Genomic DNA, 24,427 nt, shown 5'->3' with positions numbered 1-24,427 from the left:
GGCAACCACGGATCCACTGTTCGTCGTGATGGACTTGCCTTTACTGGACATTTCATATCGATGGAATCACACATCGTATGGCCTTTTGCATCTGGCATCTCTCACTCAGCATGATGTTTTTTTCTTTAATATGTTTTTACTGAGTTCAGAGAGAGCAAGGGAGAGGAAGAGAGAAATAGAAATATCAATGATGAGAGAGAATCTTTGACTGGCTGCCTCCAGCATGCCCCCTAATGGGGATGGAGCTCGAAACCCGGGCATGTGCCCTGGCTGGAATCGTACTGTGACCTCCTGGTTCATGGGTCGATGCTCAACTACTGAGCCACACTGGCCGGGCATGTGTTTAACTTTTCAAGGACCTGACAGACTGTTTTCCACAGTGACGGTTGCATTTTACAGTTCTAGCAGCAGGGTACAGGGTTCCAGTTCCTCCACATCCTCACCACTTGTTATTTTCCACTTTTTTTTTACTCTAGCCATCCTAGTGGGCATGAGGTGGTAGTATCTTATTGTGGTTTTAATTCGCAGATAAATAGTATTTTAAAGTAATGTTTTAAAAAATCCAATCCATGCAAAAAATCCACGATGAGCAAAATAAAAATAAAAACAGGTTCCGGCCCTGGTTTCCATATTCCCTCACTTGCCTTGCTGTATTTAAAATCGTGGCATCGCATTTATTGTGAATTTTTTCTTCATTGATTTGGATTTTTTAAAAAGTGCATTAAAATACTTATCCTTTTACCACAATTTAAAAATTTAAAAGAGATTATTTATCTTTATTGCTGGGGTTTGGGGGGCGTCCCCCCCCGCAATGCTGTGTTCCAGGACAGTGTCTCAGGTGCCCCCCCTCCTACCCCATTCTGGGGTTACAGCAGCTTCTGCCCATTCACGTGACAGTTCCTGCGCTGGCTCCCAGGGGGCGCTGCTACCCCGCTCATGCTACGCGCTGGCGCCTCGGAGGCTGAGACTGTGATTCCGTTTATTAACATCTCCTAGCCTGGATTTCTCCTCTGTAAGGGAGAGATGGTAACTTTGGGCGTCTGTGGGTGGCAGAGGCATGGAAATCCCCTGGGCTCTGCACCTACTGAACACAAAATGATCATGACCATTCCCTAAGAACACAGATGGAAGAATACTTACACTTTGACTATGGAGAATTTCATACACAAAAGTACGCAGAATCATATAAGGAGCCCCCGAGTCCCAGCCCTGATCGCCATCACCCCCTAGCCAACCTCACCCCATGCTCCTTGCCACCTGGGATTATTTCTAAGCAAATCTCAGTCGTTCTGTATACCTTATCACTCTATAAATATTTTTGTTATGTGTCTCCAAAAGATAAAGATTCTTTTATAACCTAACAATACCATTATCACACTTTAAAAGCTTTGCATAGAATTCTTTAACACCCATAGATCCCAAGATGGCCGACAAATAGGTTGGACTCTCGTTCAGCCTGGGCAAATTATTGAATTTCTCTGAAGCTGATTTCCATCATGAGTAAGCCAGGATAGCAAACTGGAGTCCCCAGGTCATGGGAGTATTGGAGAGTATGTATAGTTGCACCTGAAGTTAAAAAGTTACCCAACATGTAGCAACATGATTATAGTAACATGAATATATAACATGACAGAGCAGTGGTTGTCATCCAGGGGATGGAGGTGGGGACTCTGCCCCCAGGGAACAGGGAGCAATGTTGGGAGTGGTGGCATCTAGTGGAGGAGAGGCCAGGGGCACTGCTCAACATCCCACTGTGCACAGGGCGGCCCGACCCCAGAGGATGAACCGCCCCAAATGTCAGCAGTGCCAAGGATGGGCAGCCCTGCTCTAGAGACTTAGATTTTATTAACCCTTGCTGGAACGTGGACACCGGAGGCGTTGGTCCCGGACTCTGCCACTTGTTGAGTGAGTCTGGTAATAATAGCCATTAATCATGGCCAACATTTTCTGGGCCTTTTGCATGACCCCAGAGTAGCGCTCGGCTCACTGTACATGTGCATTTCATTCTCTGACCGATCCAGGAGGTTGCTGAGAAGACTCGAGTTCAGAGTGGCCCACACAAGGGGTCTCTCCCTCTGGACCTCATTTCTTCGTCCGTGCTACAGGACCACAATGTCTGCCTCTCGGGTTGTGTGTGGACTGCCGATGCCAAAGGCCAACCGGCTGACACCTCATGGACCCTCAACAAAAGCATCTGCTATGTTGGCAACATTAGCCTGGCACACAACAGTTAACTGCCAAGCCTGGCTAAGTGCCCAGCGAAGCCAGGGCCTGAGAACCACATAATTTCTTTCATTATCCCAGTTGCTGGGGGAATTGGCAGCGAGAGACCTGTGAAATACCTCAGACAAAAGTGACTAGGATTGCCAGGGGCTTGCCTTCCAATCAGTGCTGAGCCCCAAAAACTTTCTTTTCCAACCTCCTTCCCTAGAGGATTGCAAATTGGCCCCGTCTACCACCAGCAGGAGTGAGAGGGAGGCGGGAGCCCCCGAGGGAACCCAGAAGGCAGTCGTGGCAAGTCCTTCCCAGAAAGGCCAGTCCTGCTTCGCTGTCTGTCTGCGGTGGCAAACGGGAGCTGAGGATGACGGGTAGTTGTGGATGAGCCCGCTGATGTGAACATCGTTTACTGAGCGCCTACTCTGTTCCGGGCACGCCAACCTTGACAGACAAGGCCCTCACATGCGGAAGTCACATTCTCTCAGGAGACACGACCAGCAAACAAGCAAAGAAGAAACACCAGCTGGTGGTGAGTCCGTGCAGAGGATTAAAATAGGGTGATGGCGTCAGAGTGACTTGGGAGGTCGTTGAGTAATGGGAGGGTGAAGGAGGGCCTCTCAGGAGGTGGCATTTAAGCTGAAATGTGAAAGGCATGAAAGGATGAAGAATGGGGTGTCCATGGCACGTGCAAAGGCCCTGAGGTTAAAGTAAATCAGCTGTTAGGCCAGGAGTTCTTAACCAGGCGTTATTACAGTGAGCCTAGTAACATTGGCAATGTCTGGAGATAGTTGTGTTTTTTTTTTTTAAATCTTACTGTAGGATATGTTTTTATTGATTTTAGAGAGAAGAAGGGGGAGAGAGAGAGAGAGAGAGATACCAATTGGTTGCCTCCCATATACACCCTGATCTGGGGGTCAAACCTGAAACCTAGGTATGTGCCTTCACCAGGAATCAAACCCACAACTTTTTGGTGCACAGGATGATGTTCCAACCAACTGAGCCACCCAGCCAGAGCTGGAGATAGTTTTGATTGTCACTATTTTTTTTTTTTTTTTAGCCCAAAAAACACCCGGGGACACCAAGGCTTGGGCAGTTCACGGTGCATGGTGTCACACCTCGCCGCTATGAGAATTAAACCCTGTCCACACGACTCCACTGGGAGGGGACAACTAGAAGCTCACGCTTGGTCCTCCCTGGAGGCCGCCCACATGCCCATGCCTCTTCCCTCAGCTCATTTCACCTGTATCCTTGAGTGTGTGCGTGGCTTCCTCCAAGAGGCCCTCATAACCACCCAGAGCCAAGCAGGAGCTGCCTGCTCATCTTTTCATAAAACCAGTGTTGGCGTAATCTTACACGTAAGGTCTCCTTTCAGCTCACTTTGTGAGCTTTCAGCAATGAGACATTTACAAAAGAAAGGGGACAAAAAAAAACCCCAAACCCCAAATAATAATAATAAAAAAACATACATTCACAAAAAGAAAGGGGACATCACAGAGACAGGTGAAGCTGTCTTATTTAGAAGAGGCATTTTGGCCGAAACCGGTTTGGCTCAGTGGATAGAGCGTCGGCTTGCGGACTGGGGGGTCCCAGGTTCGATTCCAGTCAAGGGCATGTACCTGGGTTGCGGGCACATCCCCAGTAGGGGGTGTGCAGGAGGTGGCTGGTCGATGTTTCTCTCTCATCGATGTTTCTAACTCTCTATCTCTCTCCCTTCCTCTCTGTAAAAAATCAATAAAATATATATTAAAAAAAAAGAAATAGAAGAGGCATTTTGGAGCTCCGAAAGACGACCAAGAATGCATTCTTTCTGTTATTTACTAACATTTAAATGAAAACAAGGTATTCTAAATGGCCAACATTAGGTGGTGTAAAAACTTGTGCAGACGGTCCCTGACTTGCGATGGTTTGACTGAGAAATTGTTGGCTTTGCGAAGGTGGGAAAGTGAAATGCATTCAGTAGACATCCTGCTTCGAATTCTGAATGTTGATCTTTTCCTGGGAAAACGAAACGTGGGGCGAAACTCTCTGATGGTGCTGGGCAGTGGCCGGGAGCCCAGCTCCCAGTCAGCCATGTGGTCATGAGGGTGGACAACAGATACTCTACAGCAGGGGTCCTCAAACGTTTTAAACAGGGGCCAGTTCACTCTCCCTCAGACCGTTGGAGGGCCGGAATATAGTTTAAAAAAAACTATAACAAATTCCTATGCACACTGCACATATCTTATTTTGAAGTAAAAAAACAAAACGGGAACAAATACAATATTTGTATTTGCATGTGGCCCGCGGGCCGTAGTTTGAGGACCCCTGCTCTACAGTGTGGCATTAAGTGCATTTTTGACTTAAAATATTTTCCACTTATAATGGGTTTATTGGGATTTAACCCCACCGTTGAGTCAAGGATCATCTGTATAATAAAAAGTAAGTTTCCCTTCTGATCCAGGCCTTGAAACTCTCTCTTAATCTGTATCCTTTCACTGCAACAAACCATAATTATGAGTAAAACAGCTTTTTCTGAATCCTGTGAGTCCTTTTAGTGAACCCCTGAAATCCAGGGTGGACTCGGGGGCCCCAGAACGGCAGGGTCTTTCCTGAATGGACCAGGCAGGGAAGGTAAGTTGAGGCAGAGAAGGAAGAGGTATGAAAAAGCTCCAACTACTCGGTTGAACTGATGCTCCTATTTCTCGAGTGCCCACAGATAAAGCGGGGACTTGACATACCGTCTCCCAAGGGCCCGTGCCCATTCTGCTGATCACGGGCATTTGGCATTCATCTTGATTTCCAGGCACATCGTGCTTCCTCCTGTGCTGGCCCGAGGGAGAGCCTCACTGTCCTCACCTCGCCCGCCCCTGACTGGTCCTCACTCTCGTTCCACAGACCATGCGGCTGATGTCCCGGGAGAGGGGCCACTTGCTTGAATCCTCCAGGAAGGCGGTGGAGGAGACGGCATTCCCGCCGGGCCCATGGACGTCGAGGTATAGCTCCCTTCTGTCTGCGGTTTATTAACATTGACAGGCGGGCGGGCAGGACTTAGATCACCAGGGCATTTTCAATAAGGTCTAATCGCGAGAAGGTCTCTCCCTGGCCATACAGCCTGTGTTTTTTATTATGTTTTTTCCTCGCTTCATTGTGATGTAATCAACATATAATATTGTTTAAGTTTGCAGTGTATGGCATGTGGACTTGATGCACTTATATGTCACAAAATGGTTACCAGCGTAGGTTATCTAACGCCTTTATCACATAATTACCATTTCTTTTCTTTTTTGTGGTGAGATTTAAGATCTACTCTCTTAGCAAGTTTCAAGTATATCATACAGTGTTGTTAACTATGATCGCCATCCTGTACATCAGATCTCCAGAACTTATTCATCTTCTTTTTTTGTGGTTATTTATTTTTTTTTAATAGAACTTATTCATCTCATAATTGGAAATTGGTAACCTTTGACCAACATCTGCCCATTTCCTTCACCTCCCCTACTCTCCGTGTCTCTGAGTTTGGCCCTTTTAGAGTTTACATGTAAGCGAGATCACACAGTTATTTGTCTGTCTCTGTCTGACTTATTTCACTTAGCACAATGCCCTCAGGTCTATCCATGTTGCTGGGAGTGGAATTTTTTGCTTATTTCAAAGAGCTCATCAGTTTGATGTGGGCAGGGTCCTAACTGCCCCTGGAGACTTGCTAATTTCCTTTCTTCCTTTTTACTAAATATATTTTTTATTTATTTCAGAGAGGAAGGGAGAGGGAGAGAGAGAGAGAAACATCAATGATGAGAGAGAATCATTGTTAGGCTGCCTCCTGCACACTCCCTACTAGGAATTGAGCCCGCAGCCTGGGCATGTGCCCTTGACTGGAATTGAACCCTGGACCCTTCAGTCCACAGGCTGCTGCTCTATCCACTGAGCCAAACCAGCCAGGGCTAATCTTCCTTCTTATCAAAGACAGTTGGCCTCAGCCCCAGGCCTCCTGCAGGCAAGGAGATCTGATGAGTTTATTTAAAGCTGCTTTCTCCGTTCCTCCCCCCAGCCCTCCCAGCTCGCACTGCTCACATTATAGGACAGAAGATTCTCTGTGGTGGTGCTGTCCTGTGCCCTGTGCCCTGCAGGAGGCTCAGCAACATCCCTGGGCTCCGCCCACTAGATGCCAATAGCTCCCCTCCCCGGTCATGACAACCAAAGTGTCTGCAGACATTGCCAGTGTCCCCTGGGGAGAAGAATGGTCCCCGGTTGAGAACTGCTGGTTTAAATAGTACACGAGGTGCCTGGACGTTTGTTGGAGGGAATGGTGAGCGCAGGACTGGGTGGGTGGGGAGTCCCTCTGAATGTTCATCCTTTGGGCTTGCCCTGCCAGGGCTGGCACAGCTCCCAGCATCCTGCAGGCTCCCTCTGCACACCTGGGCCCAAGCTCAACTTTCATGGAGCCCCCGGGGGACCCAGGTGTTCGAGAGGCTGGCTGGTCCCTGGGCCCCAGTGCCAAGCGCCAAGAAACCACAGTTGCTGTGGCGACTGCTGAGCTCTTAGGGCGAGAAGCCGGTTGGTTGAGGGGCAAAAGGCTCCGGTGCCTGGAGGAGCCGACATCCAGGGACCTTGGCTGAGAGGTCACAATCCAATGTCCAGCCATCAGCGTTAGCAGACCAAGCAGAGCAGCGGGGAGCAGTTGGTTCAGTTCCCCAGGGACACTGCAGGGGACAGGGCTGCAGGTCACTGAGGGGGCCTTGGAGGGTGAGAGAGACACCCCCATTCCCGATGGCCCTGCCTGGCTGGCCTCCCAGGAAGGCCACTCGGCCACTGGTGTGAGGTGTCTGAGATCCAGTCCCTGTCCCGGGGAAAGATCGTCCAGGTGGGTGGACAGCATGAACGCGGGCCCCCTCAGCCCAGGTACCCGCCGGCGGCTTCTCCAGGGTCAGGCAGGCCCCCTCCCAGAGCCTCCATCCAACAGTGTGGCCATCTTCATCAGCTCCACCGTCTCAGGTAAGGGGCAGGGCAGGGCTTGGGTTTTAGAAGCCAGGGGCACTCGTGGGGGTGCCAGGCAATGGGCAGGGCTCACGGTGTCCCTAAGAGACCTGGATGTGAATGCAGCCCGGCCAGTGACCCATGTGGGAACCGGGAAAGGGGAGCATCCAGACCCTCTGTTTCTGCTTTGATTATCCAGGCTCAGAGCCTGACTTGATAGAGTTGCTATGAGTGGCAACCGATATCGCAACTAACGTTTGTGGTGACTGCACGATGATGCACTAGGCTGATCCTCCCCTCACCCATGCGTTGTAGTCACACTGGGTCCCAGCAGATCCTGGAACCCATGAAGCCCTAGGCCCCAAAAGCTACAGTTATTTAATTTATGTGTTTGTTGAATGCCTGGCTTCCCCCACTAGGGTATGAGTTCCACCAGGGCAAAAACTGCACAGAGAGGTGTTCTGGCAAAGGTTTAATAACCTGTTCCTCAAAAATTTTAAAGTAAAACAACAACCACAACCACATAAAACATCTGATTTGCACTGTCTGCCAATTTCTGTGGTGTAAGTCCTCCACCACGGTCAGTTTCAAAGCTGCCAGTGTGACTGCATAACCACGGAGTGGGGAGGAACTGGGCAGCGGCCCCCATCCTCTATTTTCCTGCTACAAAGGCAATAGCCGTAAACAAACTCAGGAGCAGAGCTCGCAGCCAAATGTGGCCAGATGATTCGGAAGGGATGACTTTTGAGTCCTTGTGATCTCTTACAGCTTTTGCTATAATGTATTCCATTGCACAGTCAGATCATTTAATTTTTCATAATGGCCGTGCCAACAACTGGCTCACAGCCTAATTCCTGAGGATTTAGCCATCCGCTCTCCCAAGCCAGTGGGGGCCAGCTGTGGCATACGGCATCATTTATATACGTCTCATTTGCTGTTTGTTGTGCCCTTGACCTAAGCCGTGTCTAGGTCTAAAGAAACTTCCCAGTTGATGTTTTATGGACAAATGTAAATAACCTGTGGGATTTATGAAACAGGCATGGGAAGGGGAGGGCATGCAACAAGATTGGAATTGAGGTCAGCTCCTGTGGCAGAATCTGGGCAGTTTCTTTGTACCAGTGGTTTTGAGAGGCCTTTTATTTTATTCATTTAGTTAGTTAGTTAGTTAGTTTTTGTTAATCCTCACAGGAGGATATTTTGCCATTGATCTTTTAGAGCAGCGGTTCTCAACCTGTGGGTCGCGACCCCTTTGGGGGTCGAACGACCCTTTCACAGGGGTCGCCTAAGACCATCGGAAAACACACATATAATCACATATTGTTTTTGTGATTAATCACTATGCTTTAATTATGTTCAATTTGTAACAATGAAAATACATCCTGCATATCAGATATTTACATTACGATTCATAACAGTAGCAACATGACAGTTATGAAGTAGCAATGAAAACAGTTTTATGGTTGGGGGTCACCACAACATGATGAACTGCATTACAGGGTTGCAGCATTGGGAAGGTTGAGAACCACTGTTTTAGAGAGAGTGGAAGAGAGAGGGAAAACAGACAGAAACATCGATGTGAGAGAACCACATTGATTGGTTGCCTCCTGCATACGCCCCAACCAGGGTCCTGGGCCAGGGAGGTGCCTGCAACCAAGGTACATGCCCTTGACCGGAATCGAACCCAGGACCCTTTGACCCGCAGGCTCTATCCACTGAGCCAAACCGGCTATAGCTGGGAGGCCTTTTAAAGACACTAATGTGACCTCCTCTGGGCCCTGTGGAGAAAACAAATGCTTCTTCAAAACCTACGTTGCACGAGGTACTTTTACTTGTAGACTCGGTGGTTCTACCAACATTCATTGAGTGCTGAAAAATCAGTAACGGCTGCGACCAGAAGAGGTTTTTCTACTTCGGGAGCGTGGAGCCCTGAAGAGCAGAGGGGGAAACTGAGGCTAGCCTGACACTTGGCATAAGGCCTCACGGTGAAGTCCGGGTGGAGAAGGTCTTAGAATCCAGGTCTATGCTGGGTAGGGCTGCCAGATTTAGCAAAAACAAACAAATAAAACAACAACAACAACAACAAAACCAGGGTATCCAATAAAATTTCATCTCAGATAAACAATGAATAATCGTTTTCTATAAGTCTATCCCTTATGGTAACAGATGATTTGTTGTTTATCTCACATGCAAATTGAATTGGGTTATCAGCTATGCAAAGGTATCCACATATTGCCTGGAGCAGGACACACTTACATGGACAGGTTATTTGTTGCTTAGCTGAAGTGCGAATTGAACAGGGTTTATTAGAAATGCAAATTTACCCAAATGGTGTGTGGAATGGGCTATACTTATGCTGCCAAGTTATGCATTGTTTATCTGAAATGCAAACTCTAATGAGCTTCCTGTATTTTATCTGGCAGCCCTAACCCAGGGCAACTACCCACCCTGGTTAGCTGGGAGCGAAGGGCTTCCTGGGATGTGGGATTTTTAGTGCTAGTACCTGGGAAGTCCCGGGCAGTCCAGGGGGTTTGTCTCCTTAGGTTGACCTCATGTATTTGTATCTTTTGATTTCCGCTCAAGGGCCTCAGCCTGGGTGGGAGGGAATGAAGCTAAAATCAGAGCCATGGACCAGGGGAGAGTTCTGGGTTCTTCCATCGAACACCTTCCATGTCGTTCCCTGCAGATATGGATGCGGAGAGAGAAGCTCTGCAGTCTACCGCATACCCCGAAGTGCAGACCTTCTGCCAAAAGCACGGCCTGATGTTTGAGGTAATCATCACCTGCCCACGCCTCCTGCCTCCGTTTCCTCCGCCTGGAAAGAGGGAGCAAGGGTGTGCCACCCGGGCAGTCCCAGCGGGGCTCTGCTCCGTTTAATGCTTTCCTGTTGCGTCTTGAAATTCATCGTGATTTTTGAACAGGAGACTCACATTTTCTTTTTGCAGCAGACCCTGCAAATTCTGTCGCTGGTTCTGGCAACGGGCCAGGGAGATAAAAGCCTTTTGAAAAGGCAGGTGGAGGGATGATGGCTGTGCTGTGGGCACTGCGGTTGGCACAGGCGGGGTGACACAGTGCTCGGAGGAGCGGAAGCCTTGAGACCCCGCTCCTTGGACGTCATTTGCGTGTTGTTTTCCCCGCCCTCCTGGCCCTGCCCGCTGGGGCGGCTTGAGGACTGTGGGACATGCAGGGTGGGTGTTGAGTGGGATGTGCCATTTTCCGGAGTGCTGGACACAGTCGCTCCTGGCCCCAGACAGAGTCCCCTACAGCTCACACCAACCTGCGGGGTGGGGGGTGGGGGGGTGGGGGGGTGTAACTGCCTGCGTGTTTGGTGTGGAAACCAACAAACCATCTTTGGGGTCTCTGCTCTAATGGGCGCTGCCTCCTTGCCGTTTATGACAGCAATTCAGCACCTCAAAGTCCCTGGATTATAAGATGAATTGCCATTGAGAGATATATATATATCTATATATAGATATATATAGATATATATATATAATACATATAATATATATAATATATTTTTATTAATTTCAGAGAGGAAGGGAGAGGGAGAAAGAGATGGAAACATCCATGATGAGAGAGAATCATCAATCGGCTGCCTCCTGCACGCCCCCTACTGGGGACCGAGCCCACAACCCAGGCATGTGCCCTTGACCAGAATCGAACTCGGGACCCTTCAGTCCACAGGCCGATGCTCTACCCACTGAGCCAAGCCAGCCAGGGCTCACTGATACATTAGTAAGAAGGAAGCAGTGCCGGAAATTCGACTGCCTGCCGTTGAGCATGAGACACAGCTCCATGGCGGAGGCCCTGGGAACTGATGGTAACAAATGACTCGTTGAGAACGGATGGAACGCCAATGTGCATCCCTTGACGTCTACATGGGTGCTAGCTATGCAACACGCACTGCTGGTCCTCAATCAGAGACGGGGGACAGTGGCCAGAGGGGGAAGGTTCTCCCCAAGGCTGATGGCTGATGCTTTGTCTTTCCCCCTTCCTTCCTCCAGTCACAGTCAGCACTGTGGTCCTTTCACCCTGTGGCTGTAGGTCATTAGGAATATTTATTCCCTCGGGGCAAAATAATTTAAGGAGGCAGGACTGTTCTGGGTCCCATCCTCCCCGCTTCCTCATCCCAGCCTTTCACGGGGTCAGCCTTGCTCCTTGAATGGAGCCCTTCCTTCTGCCCGAGGCCCTCCTCTGGCTTGCAGGCAAAAATGGCCGCAAGCGTGCGGTTGCCAAGGCGACTTGGCCACATCTGATTTGGGCCAAACGAAACGCCCTCTGCGAACAAGTGTGGACACGTCCTTGCTTTAAAAGAAACAGTTTGAAAATGCTCAGGGTCTTACATTTTTTTTTTTAATGTTTTTAAGTAAACTTCTATTTTGGAACTGAGATTTACAGGAAGCTTGTATTTGACACAGAGTTCCCATATTTCTTGCACCCAGTTTTTCCCTGAATGTGAACATGTCACATTATCAGGTGCATTTGTCCCACGAAGAAATGGACGCTGGCTCATTGTTATTAACCAGCCTCCTGATGTTACCCGGATGTCACCCGTCCTCTCTGGTCTCGAGCCCCAGATCCCACCCAGGGACCCCCCGGTGCATTTGGTTGTCAGGTCTCCCCAGTCTCCTCCAGTTTGGGATGACTCCTTGGCCTTCCCGTGTTGCTCATGACCTTGGCCGTCTAGGGGAGGATGCCCCCAACCTGGATCTGCCTGATAGTTTCTCCTGATTACTCTGGGAGTTCAGTCAAGTTCTTTTCATCCAGACACTGCCCCCCGCCCCCCCCCCCCCCACTTTGGGGAGAAGCTGTCAAAAATTATTGAAAGAAACGTTATGCCTTTCCCAAAGGCAACTGAAAAGTCGCCTACCCGGCCCTTCCCTGACGCACCCACTCTCGTCATCTCCAGGTCGTCGATCTGAGGTGGGGGATTCAGCACGCACAGGCCACTGACCACATGACCACAGAACTCTGCTTGGAGGAGCTTGATCGGTGTCGGAAAACATCCCTAGGGCCGGCTTTTGTTGTGAGTCTCTTGGGAGAGATGGGGTCACTCTTAGGTCTCTTCTAGCACCAGGATGTGGCCCCTGCTTCCCAGCCAAATCCAGGCGTCATTTCTGCTATCACACCCTCTCTCCATAGCCTGTCTGTGCAGACATTGCTAGTCGTTCGCAGCACTTTTTCTGCAGAGCTAGCTGAGACCCAGACATTAACAGTCACGTGGAAGCAGCAGGTAAGTTAGAGAGCAGAGCGTTGAAGTCCAAAGGGATCTTGGGATTGGCTCTGGATTTTCCTTGAGCTTTCCCACCCCACCTACTTCATTTATTTATATTTTAAATCTTTATTGTTGAAACTATTACACATGTCCCCTTTTCCTCCCCCACTGACCTCTTCTAACCCGCCTCCACCCGCCACCCCAGGCCTTCACCACCCTATTGTCTGTGACCATGGGTGATGCATACATGCACACACGTTCTTTGGTTGATCTCTTCCCACCCACCCACACGCCCCCGCCTTCCCCCTGAGATTCCACAGTCTGTGCCATGCTTCTATGTCTCTGGGTCTGTTTTGTTCATCCATTTATTTTGTTCATTAGATTCCACATCTGAGTGAGATCCTATGACACTTGTCTTTCTCTGCCTGGCTTATTTCACTTCCCATAATGCTCTCCAGGTCCATCCATGCTGTTGCAAATGGTAAGAGTTCTTTCCTTTTTAACAGCTGAGTAGGATTCCATTGTGTAGATATACCACAGCTTTTTTATCCACTCACCCGCTGATGATCGCGTAGGCTATTTCCAAGTCTTAGCTATCGTAAATTGTGCTGCTGTGAACACAGGGGTGCAAACATTCTTTCTGATTGGTGTTTCTGATGGCTAAGGATAGATTCCTAGAAGTGGGATCACTGGGTCAAAAGGCAATTCCGTTTTTAATTTTTGAGGAAACTCCTATTTTACACAGTGGCTATACCTGTCTGCATCCCCACCTGTACACTACTTCTTATAATCACCTTTTAATTGAAAAAAGTGCCGAAAACTGCCCTGTCTGGGTGGTTCAGTGGGTTGGAAAAATCATCCCATGCACCAAAAGGTTGTGGGTTTGATCTCCAGTTGGAGCGTTTCTCTCTCTCTCTCTCTCTCTCTCTCTCTCTCTCTCTCTCCCCCTTTCTCTCTCTCTAAAATTAATAAACATATCCTAGGGTGAGGATTTAAAAAAAGAAAACTAAAAACTAAAATAATTATTGAAAAGTATCCCAACTCTGAAAATACCTTACCAGTTTAAAAAAATAAATAAGTTTAAAAATATCTTATAAATATAGAGAATAAAAGAGACAAAAAAAGCCACAAAAAAAACCAAAATATTTTTTCTAAAAAAATGTCTTAACATTTATAAACTCCAACTAAAAACCCCAAAGAGCCTGTGAGGTTCTCCAGTGAGGATTAAAGAAAAAGAATAGTAAATGGGGAAAAGCCAAGAAAGTATCTTTGCCCAACACACCTTAATCACAAAGAAGCTTCGAGCAGCTACCAATAAAAATAAAAATACTCTGAACCTCTCCTGGAGAGAAGATTGTAGAATGTAGGAGAGGATGGCCCCATTTTAAAAGCTCTTTTCCGGGGAAATAAAGAGAACTAGGTGAGGTGTGTTTGGCCTTAGAATTGCCTGCCCGGTGCGCTGGACATGAACAACATGTGGTGATTTAAACTTAAATTATTTAAAATCAGGCAGAAGTAAAATTTCAGTTCCTTAGTCCTCCTACCCACACTGGGATGGCAAGGAGCCACTGTAATTGGAGAGCACAGATGAGAACACTTCCCGTGGTGCAGAAAGTGCTGCCTGAGAGAGCAGGCCTGCCTACAAGAAACAAGGTGTGTGAGAAGCTTTCTTTGTTATATATTGTTTTGTCTATACAACTAGAGGCCCAGTGCATGGAATTCATGCACTGGTGGGGTCCCTTGCGGTTGCCAGCTGAGGGCCGGGGCCTCCCTCCCTTCCCCCGGTAGGCTCTGCCCCCTGGTAGAACTCCTGGACAAACTCCCGGTCAAGGGGACAATTGCATACTACGCTTTTATTATATAGGATGGCACTTGGGTTCACTCGTTTGCTCTATACTTTTGTGGGTGTGTTGGCACCACCTTTTTGTCCCTCCCCCCCCCCCAGCTTTATTGAGATACTAGTGGCCTGGTGCACAAAATTTGTGCACATTAAAAGGGAATTAATTAGAGGATATATTTTAATATTGCTATTTGCCCTTTCTCTATAATAGAAGTGTCAGAGATGAAAGAAAATTAGTAAAATGTATACAAAAATCTCCCTCTGGTCAGAGTCTGGGGCATGCCACGGGACTCAGAGTTAAGTCTCCACCCACCCGCGGTGCCTCAAAATCACACGAGACCCAGACCCAGCTGGCCCCACCCCCGTCAAGCCCTGCCAAGCGGGGGGCATGGCCTCAGGTCCCCCCGCCCGGCCTCAGGTACCCTGGCCCCTGCTCAAGGGCACAAGGGTGTGAGGTCGTGACGACCATTTGCATATTAGCTCTTTATTATATAGGCTTATATAGGGTAACTGATATACAGCATTGTATATGTTTAAGGTATACAGCATAATGACTTGACTTACATATACAGTGAAGGGATTACTATAATAACTTTCGTTAACATCCATCATTTCATATAGATACAAATAAAGAAAGCAAAAGAGAAGGATTTTTTCCCCTTGTAATGAGAACTCTCAGGATCAGCTTTCAAGTGTCCCATGCGGCAGTGTTCACTCCAGTCGTCCCATTGTACCTTACATCCCAAGGACTTACGTATCTTGTGACTGGATGCTGTTACCTTTGAACCACCCTGTTTTCATTATTGTTGCTTTAAAATACAACCTAACATCTGGAGAGCTCTATAGTCTTGCTTGCGTATCTCCTTCACGAATAATGTTTTCCCAGTCTTCTCATTTGAGCCTTCCAAATGAGCCTGATGATTGATCATTTTGTTAAGTTTCAAAGAAAAAAGAAAAATAAATTATTAAAGGGAAAAGGGAGGTGGGGAGAAAAAGAACCCCAGGGGGAACCCGATTTTGCAACCCAAACGGAAGGCAGTGAAAAGCACAACACAGTTTCCAGGTGACACGGGGAACCGGAGGCCGATCGCTGAGCTTCTCCCAGGCCCCACCGGCCCAGGGACCTCGCACGTCCTTCCAGAAGGGCTCTGTGGGCCGACAGGATGGAGGACCTCTCCCCGCATTCTGCTTTTCTGCTGCACCAGGCACCTCCCCTCTGTCGCCCCAGAGTCACAGCTTCGTTCTCCTGTCGTGGCTCTGGTTTGGGGGGCTCTCCATGGAAAGCTGAGCTGTGCTGGGGGCCCTCGGAGAGGCTTCTCTCTGGTAAATAAGTCATTAGGCTTCGTGGCAGGGGACCTCGCCCCGGCACTTCTCCTCACGGCCCTGCGTCTCTTGGGGCACCAGAAGCTCCAGCGTCTCCAGACAGTTGCTTCTGATAGCTCCTTGATCTCATTCTTTGCAGCTCTTCCCACTCCCGTTGCTTCCGTCCCACAGACCCGAGCAGTATTTAATTTTAAAAATATGGTAACCATCTGTCTTCTTCCTAAGATCTCTGGTCTGTGGTTTGCTGGTGACACCTTTCTCAACTCCCTTGTCCCTCCAAGGCTGTGGCTATTGGGAAGGCCCTGGGAGAACCATGTCCTCTTCAACATCCTGTCATCTCAGATTCCGTATCCAGGTTTCCGGGGTGCACACCCCTGGGATATTCTGGAACAACCCCATGAAGCGGGAGGGGTGCTTGCTTCTATTTCATGAGGAAACTCAAGACTTTGGGCCTTATGTCTCAGACCTAATTCTCTTGCATTCCAGTCTGCACTTTCTCAGAATCTGTTGGGGCAGAGAGAGGGCCTCCTAGCGTTCTCAGCACCAGAACCAAAATAGTTGGTCCTCACCACACCCTTCGAAATCTTGCCCATAGGATGGCCTTTTCTCTCTCCACTGCTCCCTTCTTATTGGTGCTTTCCTGCACTGGAACATGCTGTTTCCTCTGCTTGTACATGCCTGCACTTCCTGCCACAGGGCCTTTGCACATGCTGTTTTCGCTGTTAGGCAGGCTCTCTGTCCAGTGCATCCTTCTCAGATCTTATTCTGCAGCTCAAGCCTCATTTCTTCAGGGGAATTTTCCTGACTCTACAGCCCACATATTTATCTTTTCTTCCTAGCATCAGTTGCACTTTGACGTTGGTGCCTGACTCACCTGTTAGGACTCCAGGAAGGCAAGGACCCAGCCTGTTCTGGTCACTGCTGTCTCTTGAGCAGCTGTCATGGGCTTGGCTCAATAAATATTTGGGGAGTGACTGTGTTCAGAACTCAGAGGTTCCATGCTGGGACTTGATTCCTCCCCCCACAACCCCCTAACCCCATGACCTCAGACCAATTCCAATTTGGCACCTTCTCTGGGGCCTCAGTTTGTACATCTAACAAGGAGAAAGCAGGACTTCGGGTTTTCCAGGGAGCATTAGAGCTGGGAGGAGTGAGGCACTTGCCTTCAGCACAAAATTTAAGGGGGTGCCAAAAATTGTAGTTATCAAGATAAATATTTTAGTGCAATCTTTAAAAAAAAAAAATCAAAATTGATCCAAAAAAAATCCACAAGGAAGAAAATATCAAAATGCTGCATAAAGACAGGCTCCTTCCTGCGCTTGTGAGTCCTCACTGGGCCCGGCTCCCGGCTGCTGCCAGGGCCACCTCAGGGCGTGAGATTTGGGCAGAACCCATGGAGCCTGTAGCTCTTGTCCCAGCGCCTATTCCTGGGGCAACCCAGTGCCTACCTATGAGGAGCTGCCATTTTCTCTTCTGTACAAAGAGGGAACATGAATGTCCTGGGGCTGCTGCAACAAATGGCCACAAACCAGTTGGCTTAAAACAACCGAATTTATTCTTTTGTGGCCTGGAGCCCAGAGGGCTAAAACCAAGGTGTCAGCAGGGCTGTGCGCCTGCCTAAATTTCTCAGGGAGAATTTTTTTCTTATTTTTGCCAGCTCCTGGGGGCTCCAGGCATCCTTGGCTTGTGGTTGCATCACTCCAATCTCTAGCTTTGTTGTCATATCATCTTTTCCAGTTTTGTTTTGTTAAATCTCCCTTTGCCTGTCTCTAATTAAAGACTAGAGCAGCAGTCGCCAACCTCACTGATGGTCCGTGAGGTCCGAAAGGTTGGTGACCGCTGGACTAGAGGCCTGGTGCATGGATTCGTGCACTGGTGGGGTCCCTCGGCCTGGCCTGCGGGGATCGGGCTGAAACCTGCTCTCCGACATCCCCCGAGGGGTCCCAGATTGCAAGAGGGTGGTTCTCAGGTGATGCATCCCGGAGTCAGGCTCCCTCCTCTCTGGTTCTGGGTGTGTCACCCGAGAACTGTGGCTGCCAAGTCATCACAGCTTGGCAGCTCCTTCGTTGAGCGCCTGCCCCCTGGTGGTCAGTGTGCATCATAGCTACTGGTCAGAGTGTCTGCCCCCTGGTGGTCATTGTGTGTCATAGCTACCGGTTGGATGGTCAGACTGTCAGACAGTCGCTTAGGCTTGTATATATATACTAGTGGCCCGGTGCATGAAATTTGTGCATGGGAGGGGGGTGTCCCTCAGCCTGGCCTGCACCCTCTCCAATCTGGGACATCCCTCTCACAATCCAGGACTGCTGGCTCCTAACCGCTCACCTGCCTGCCTGCCGGATTGCCCCTAACCACTCTGCCTGCTGGCCTGCTCGCCCCTAACCGTCCCCCAAATCGACTTTCTTACCCACAACTGCCCCCCCCCCCGCCGCCAGCCTGCTCGCCCCCAACTGCCCCCCTGCTGGCCTGATTGCCCCCAACTGCCCCCCTGCTGGCCTGATTGCCCCTAACCGCCTCTGCCTCAGCCCCACCCACCATGGCTTTGTCTGGAAGGACATCTGGAAGGTCTCCTGGAAGGTCTCCTGGTCTAAATAGCATATTACCCTTTTATTAGTATAGATATATTCTCAGGATTGCATTTAGGGCCCATCTAACTTAATTGCATCAGCAAAGACTCTGGTATTAGTGAGGGGTCTTCCAGAGACACCCTCAGAGGCACACCCAGAAACCATGTTTGACCAGCTATATGGGCATCCCTTCGCTCAGTCAAACTGACACATAAAATCAACATCACAACCTTGTTTGATTAAAGGTACATTCACAGGGTCCAGGGATTAAAACCAGATATCTTTGGGGGAGGGGGCTGCTATTCAACTGCCACAGAGGGCTTCCCAAGCAAAAGATGCTCGATCGGATTCCAAATGTACGTCCCCTGCTCTCAGGTACCTACACACACAGGTGCTATCTCTGCCTGCACTTCTTAATGTGATTTTCACCATCGCACCACAGCCAGACACATTTTTAGGAGCTCTGCGTGCCTCACCAAGGGTCACAGAGCTAAGTGCCAGAGCGAGATTTGAACCCGTGCCTCTCTCTCTTACCCTCTCTCTGCCAGGCCCTCCTAGGTGACCAGTACGGCCCCTGTCCGGTCCCCACGCTGATCGAGGAGAAGGAGTGGGAGGCACTGAAGGCCCAGCTGACCACCAGGCCAGGTGACCTGGAGCTGGTGGCTCACCACTTCCGGAGGGACGAGAACACTGTGCCCCCCAGCTACGTGCTGCAGGCCCTGGGCACCAGGGACACCCGTGGGCCGGAGGAGGCCACCCTGACCTCTGTGCTGCGCAGTGGAGCCCAGGAAGCCAGGAGGCTGGGCCTCATCACCCAGGAGCAGTGGCACCGCTACCAACGGTCAGGTGAGGTAGTGAGACTCCCCGGGACCCATGGGCCATGCCCACGTGTTCAGAATGCACATTGAGTGTTGTCCAAATGCCACGGTCCGCATTTCTGTAAATGCCGAACCAGCCTAGCGCCCCGGTTCTCAGAAAGGTCTTTTACACATGACCCTGCAGAGTTCAGCCGTGTTCCAGTTAAGTTTTGGTCTCTTGGGATCCTCCTCTCCTCCTCCGGCTCCATCGCTTCTCCCAGGGAGGTCCTGGCTTTAGGGGACATGTTCTAAGACAACCATCATCCCTGTTTGCCTTGGATCAAGAGGCTCCGGGGATGCAGGACTGTTAGGGCCAAACCCAGGACAATCCTGGGAAAACGCCCAAGTTAGACGGTGCGGAGAGCTCAGTGCTCTGGCCTTGCTGCGCCTGCCTCAGAGGGGAAACGGGCCCAGGAAGGAGGAGTCTCATCTGGCCCAGGGTGAGAGCAGGGATCAGACCCTGCGACTGCTGAGTCCATCACCCGGCTCCCGCCGGCCCCTCGCCTCTCACCCCACTCCCCACCCACGTCATCCTCCACTCCAGTATCAGAAAGATTTTTCTACAAATGCAGCATAAGCAGGTCCCTTCCCCACCACTTGCTGCCAGCAAGAAACAGGTTCTTATTGCTTGTGGGTTAGTCATACATCAGTTTGTGGGTTATTAGTATGTCAACTTATATCACCAAACATTACATGTAGGAATTTATGTTACTGAAACTATTAAATATATGAATTCGTATTACTAAAACTATGAAATATATGAATTCATTTATCTACATAGTCAATATATGAATTTATATTATAAGTATACTAGGGACCCAGTGCACAAATTCGTGCACCTTGAAAGGAACTGTGGGCCAAGAGGCTGTGGTGGGCACAGGGGCAGGTCTCGGCCCATCCTCCATGCCCCAACTCGGCCCCTCCCACCGTGGCCCCCTGCCCCCTGTCTGCCAGCAGCCCCACTTCCACCGTTGCTGCTTCCACACGCTGATGGTGCCTGGCCCCACTCGCTCCTGCTGACTATCAGTGGGTGTGAGCGGGCTGGTGCTGTCAGCAGGTGGGAGCGGCTGCTGCTGCCCCGATCACCCCTAAGGAGCAGGGGGCAGTGGAGAAGCCCTCAGGGATGATTGGAGCCAGCAGCCGCTGCTTGTACCTGCTGATGGCACCGAGTGATCAGGGCTGGTGCCGGGTGCCAGCAGCGGGTGCAAGCAGTGGCTCCAGTGCTGGCAGTGGGTGCCAGTGGGGCCAGCACTGGCAGCAGGTGTGAGTGCTGGGCGGGGACCGCTGCGCGTGGGAGCAAAGAATTTTCAGTAACCATCAGCGGCTCACCCTGATGCCTTGGTCTGACACCCCCACTCACCTGCTCCACCATCCCGCTGCGGCCAACGCCCGCCATGTTCTGCATGTGCCCCCTGGTGGTCAACGTATGTCATAGCGACAGTTGTTCAGTTGTTCCACTGTTCGGTCTATTTGCATATTAGGGTTTTATATATATATATATACACACACACACATATATATACATATGCACATATATATATAAAATATGTGGATTTATATTATATGTAAACATTAAATATATTGATTTATTTAAATATATTGAATGTAGTAATTTATATTAATAGTATCTTAGTTTTGTTAAAATATATTAATTATATATTATCTATTACTAAAATACTAAATATATAAATGTATTTATGAATATATTAAATATATGAATTTAATTTTATTAAAATATATTGATTATATATTATCTATTACTAAAATTTAATGTATGTATTTATCAACATTAAATATATGAATTTATAGCCGAGACCGGTTTGGCTCAGTGGATAGAGCGTCGGCTTGCAGACTGAAAGGTCCCAGGTTCGATTCCGGTCGGAGGCATGTACCTGGGTTGCGGGCACATCCCCAGTAGGAGATGTGCAGGAGGCAGCTGATCGATGTTTCTCTCTCATCGATGTTTCTAACTCTCTATCCCTCTCCCTTCCTCTCTGTAAAAAATCAATAAAATATATTTTAAAAAAATATATGAATTTATATTATGAACATTAAATATGTGCACAAATTTAATATATTGATTTATTTAAAGATATAAATATAGTAATTTATATTAATATTTAAATTTTATTAAAATGTATCAATTATTATCTATTAGAGATATATTAATTCTAGTAATGACATATTCACTTTTAAAAAATAAACTTTTTGGAGAGAGGATCATTTAAAATTTTTTAAAGATGTATTTTTTTTTAAAATATATTTTATTGATTTTTTTACAGAGAGGAAGGGAGAGGGATAGAGAGTTAGAAACATCGATGAGAGAGAAACATCGATCAGCTGCCTCCTGCACATCTCCTACTGGGGATGTGCCCGCAACCCAGGTACATGCCCTTGACCGGAATCGAACCTGGGACCCTTCAGTCCGCAAGCCGACGCTCTATCCACTGAGCCAAACCGGTTTTGGCAAAAATGTATTTTTATTGATTTTAGAGAGAAAGGGAGAGAGATAGAGACATCAATGATGAGAGAGAATCATTGATCAGCTGCTGCCTTGTGAATCAAACTGTGACCTTCTGGCTCATAGGTCGATGCTCAACCACTGAGCCACGCTGGCTGGGCAAAGGGAGGGCCCTTTTAGATTAACAGGAAAGTACAAGATCATAAAGCTACAAAGATCGTGCAGCGTTCCCGTGTGTGTTTTGTTCAGATAAGTTAACATCTTATGTGATCGCAGTACATTTGCTGGGACTGAACAATGGACACGGATACTGAACGTCAGTACCCGATGATTGACTAGACTCCGGACGTCCTTCAGACTTCCTCCGTGTCCCCTTAACACCCCTCTGCGTCCCAGGACCCCATCCGGGCCCACATGGTGTTTAGTCGGCGTCTCCGTAGGCTTCTCTGTCTGTGACAGTTTCTGTCTTCCCTTGTTTTTTTCATGACCTTGACCCCTTTGAGGAGTACTGGTAGGTGTTTTGTAGAATGCCCCTCACTCTGGGCTTGTCTGGCGTTTTCTTGTGATCAGACCGGGGTGACAGGCTTCTGGGAGAAAGATCACAGAGGTGATGTTCCCGCTCCAAGCCTCATGTCAGGGCTGTCGGGTACTTGATGCCCACCTGACAGCGCAGGTGATGCTAACCTCGGTCCTTGGGCTAAGACAGGAAAGACATATCAGTTTTGAATACACGGTTGATGTGACGACTGTCGATGGCGACTGTTGATTGAACACTTACTATGCCGCTATTGTTTGCTCCATGGCATGGAGCTAAATATGCGAATTGCCTTCATGACATGCCTGCCATCAAAGCCATGCTCAGCCGAAACCGGTTTGGCTCAGTGGATAGAGCATCGGCCTGCGGACCGAAAGGTCCTGGGTTCGATTCCGGTCAAGGGCATGTACCTGGGTTGCGGGCACATCCCCAGTAGGAGATGTGCAGGAGGCAGCTGATCAATGTTTCTCTCTCATCGATGTTTCTAACTATCTATCTCTCTCCCTTCCTCTCTGTAAAAAATCAATAAAATATATTAAAAAAAAAAAAAAGCCATGCTCAGCATCTGGGGTCTGTGCTTTGAAATGGGGCTGGATTTACAGCTCAGCCTGGCCCCTCTCCAGCTGTACTGACTTCTCGCAGGCTTATAGACTCAGTTTTCTCATCTGTAAAATGGAACTAGTCAGAGTTAGTATGTCATGGAGTCCTTGTGGGGTTTAAAGGGTCTTGTCCTAGCCATGACCTCATTGGAGCTCTAAGCAGCAATGTCAGACCTAGCCAGTTAAGAAGTCCCGCATGAAAGAACGAATAGGAACGCCTCGAAAGTAGCAGAAAGCATAATGCATGTCAGCAATGGCGTCTCGGGCATGTTATTTTCCAGATACCTTGCTCAGCTTTCTTTTCTAAAAACTTTTTATTTTGAAATTCACAGGAAGTTGCAAAAAAATAGTAGAAAGAGGTTTCATGTATTCTTTTTTATTATTTTTATTTTAAAGAAAAAGGAGTTTATTATTTACTGGCCCTGGAGTGGATGAGGCAAACCACTGGGCACACAGCAAGGAGGTGGGGGGAGAGTGCATGAGATCTGCTTTTCATTTATTTATCTATTTTAAAAAATTTTTTATTGATTCCAGAGAGGAAGAGAGAGGGAGAGAGAGATAGAAACATCAATGATGAGAGAGAATCATTGATCGGCTGCCTCCTGCACATCCCACACTGGGAATGGAGCCTGCAACCCGGGCATATGCTCTGACCGGGAATTGAACTTCAACCTCCTGATTCATAGGTCGAACTCAACCACTGAGCCTTGCTGGATGGGCTGCTTTTTATTTATTTATCTGGACATTCAATATTATTTTATATTAGTTTCAGGTGTGCAGCATAGTGGTTAGACATTTATATGATTTATGAAGTGATTCCCACCTAGTACCATTCATAGTTATTACAATACTAGAGGCCTGGTGCACAGATTCCTGCACTGGTGGGAATCAGCCTGGCCTGCAGGGATCGGGCCGAAACCAGCTCTCTGACATCCCCTGAAGGGTCCCAAATTGTGAGAGGGGGCAGGCCAGGCCTAGGGACCCCACTGGTGCACAATCGGGGCAAGGGAGGAACTGTGGGCAGGCTCCAGGGCGTGTTCTGCCCATCTTGCCCAGCCCTATCAGCTGGATCCCAGCAGCAAGCTAACCTACCGGTTGGAGTGTCTGCCCCCTGGTGGTCAGTGTGTGTCACAGCGACAGGTCAAATGGTCGGTCAGTGGGACATTTAGCATATTAGGCTTTTATTATATAGAATGATTGACTAAATTCCCTATATTGCTATTTTGTGACTACCCACCAGGCACCCTTTAACCAGTTTCCACCAAAGGTAACAGCTTGCAAAACTAGAGTACAATATTACAACCAAGACGTGGACATTGTTATAATCCAGAGAGCGCGCTACTTTCACAGGCACACACTTGGCGTGTGTGTGTCTGAGTGCAACCGGCCTATGCATGTGTATTTCATTCCGTGCAACTTTATCACCCGTGTAGCTTCAAGTCACCACCACAGTCAATGCATAGGGCTGTTCCCTTACTGGAAGGATCCCTGCTGCTACCCCTTTAGAGGCACACTTACCCCTCCCAACACCCAGCCCTTGGCAACCACCGATCCATCTCCATCTCTATCATTTGATTTCAACATGTTATAGAAGATGGAATTGCACAGTCTGTCATCTTTTGCTTGGCTTTGTCCCTTCAGCACAGCGTGCCCAGCTTTTCACAGTATTGGTTCATAGAAAATCCTCAAAACAGCCCCTCAGGATTGGACTGGTATGTCCATGTCACAGGGAGGAAACAGATTCAGAGAGGTACCGTGGTTTGCACAAGGTCACAGAGCTTGAAGATGGTCTTGGATGGGTTCATGCCGAACTGGGTCCAAGAAGGACCCCATCTTGGGACTATGAGTTGCCTTCACGCCTCT

General features: G+C 48.6%; 1 protein-coding gene across 1 annotated transcript in view; it reads left to right on the top strand.

Annotated features, from left to right (window-relative positions):
* Window positions 1-9,850: 9,850 nt before the first annotated feature.
* The window catches only part of NWD1 (NACHT and WD repeat domain containing 1), a gene marked incomplete at its 3' end in the record, with an annotated part of 59,930 nt that continues 45,353 nt past the window's right edge, over window positions 9,851-24,427 (top strand). Inside the window, exons 1-3 of the mRNA XM_081090684.1 lie at window positions 9,851-9,936; window positions 12,077-12,193; window positions 18,661-18,958. Of these exons, the coding sequence (XP_080946810.1) occupies window positions 9,853-9,936; window positions 12,077-12,193; window positions 18,661-18,958 (499 nt within the window). The 5' untranslated portion in view covers window positions 9,851-9,852. The remainder of the gene's footprint in view (window positions 9,937-12,076; window positions 12,194-18,660; window positions 18,959-24,427) is intronic.

This window comes from Myotis nattereri, assembly GCF_964212035.1.
Source record: "Myotis nattereri genome assembly, chromosome: 5".
Classification (NCBI taxonomy): Eukaryota; Metazoa; Chordata; class Mammalia; order Chiroptera; family Vespertilionidae; genus Myotis; species Myotis nattereri.
The sequence above is the reverse complement of the archived record's forward strand: the minus strand, read 5'-3'. Positions and strand labels throughout refer to the sequence as shown.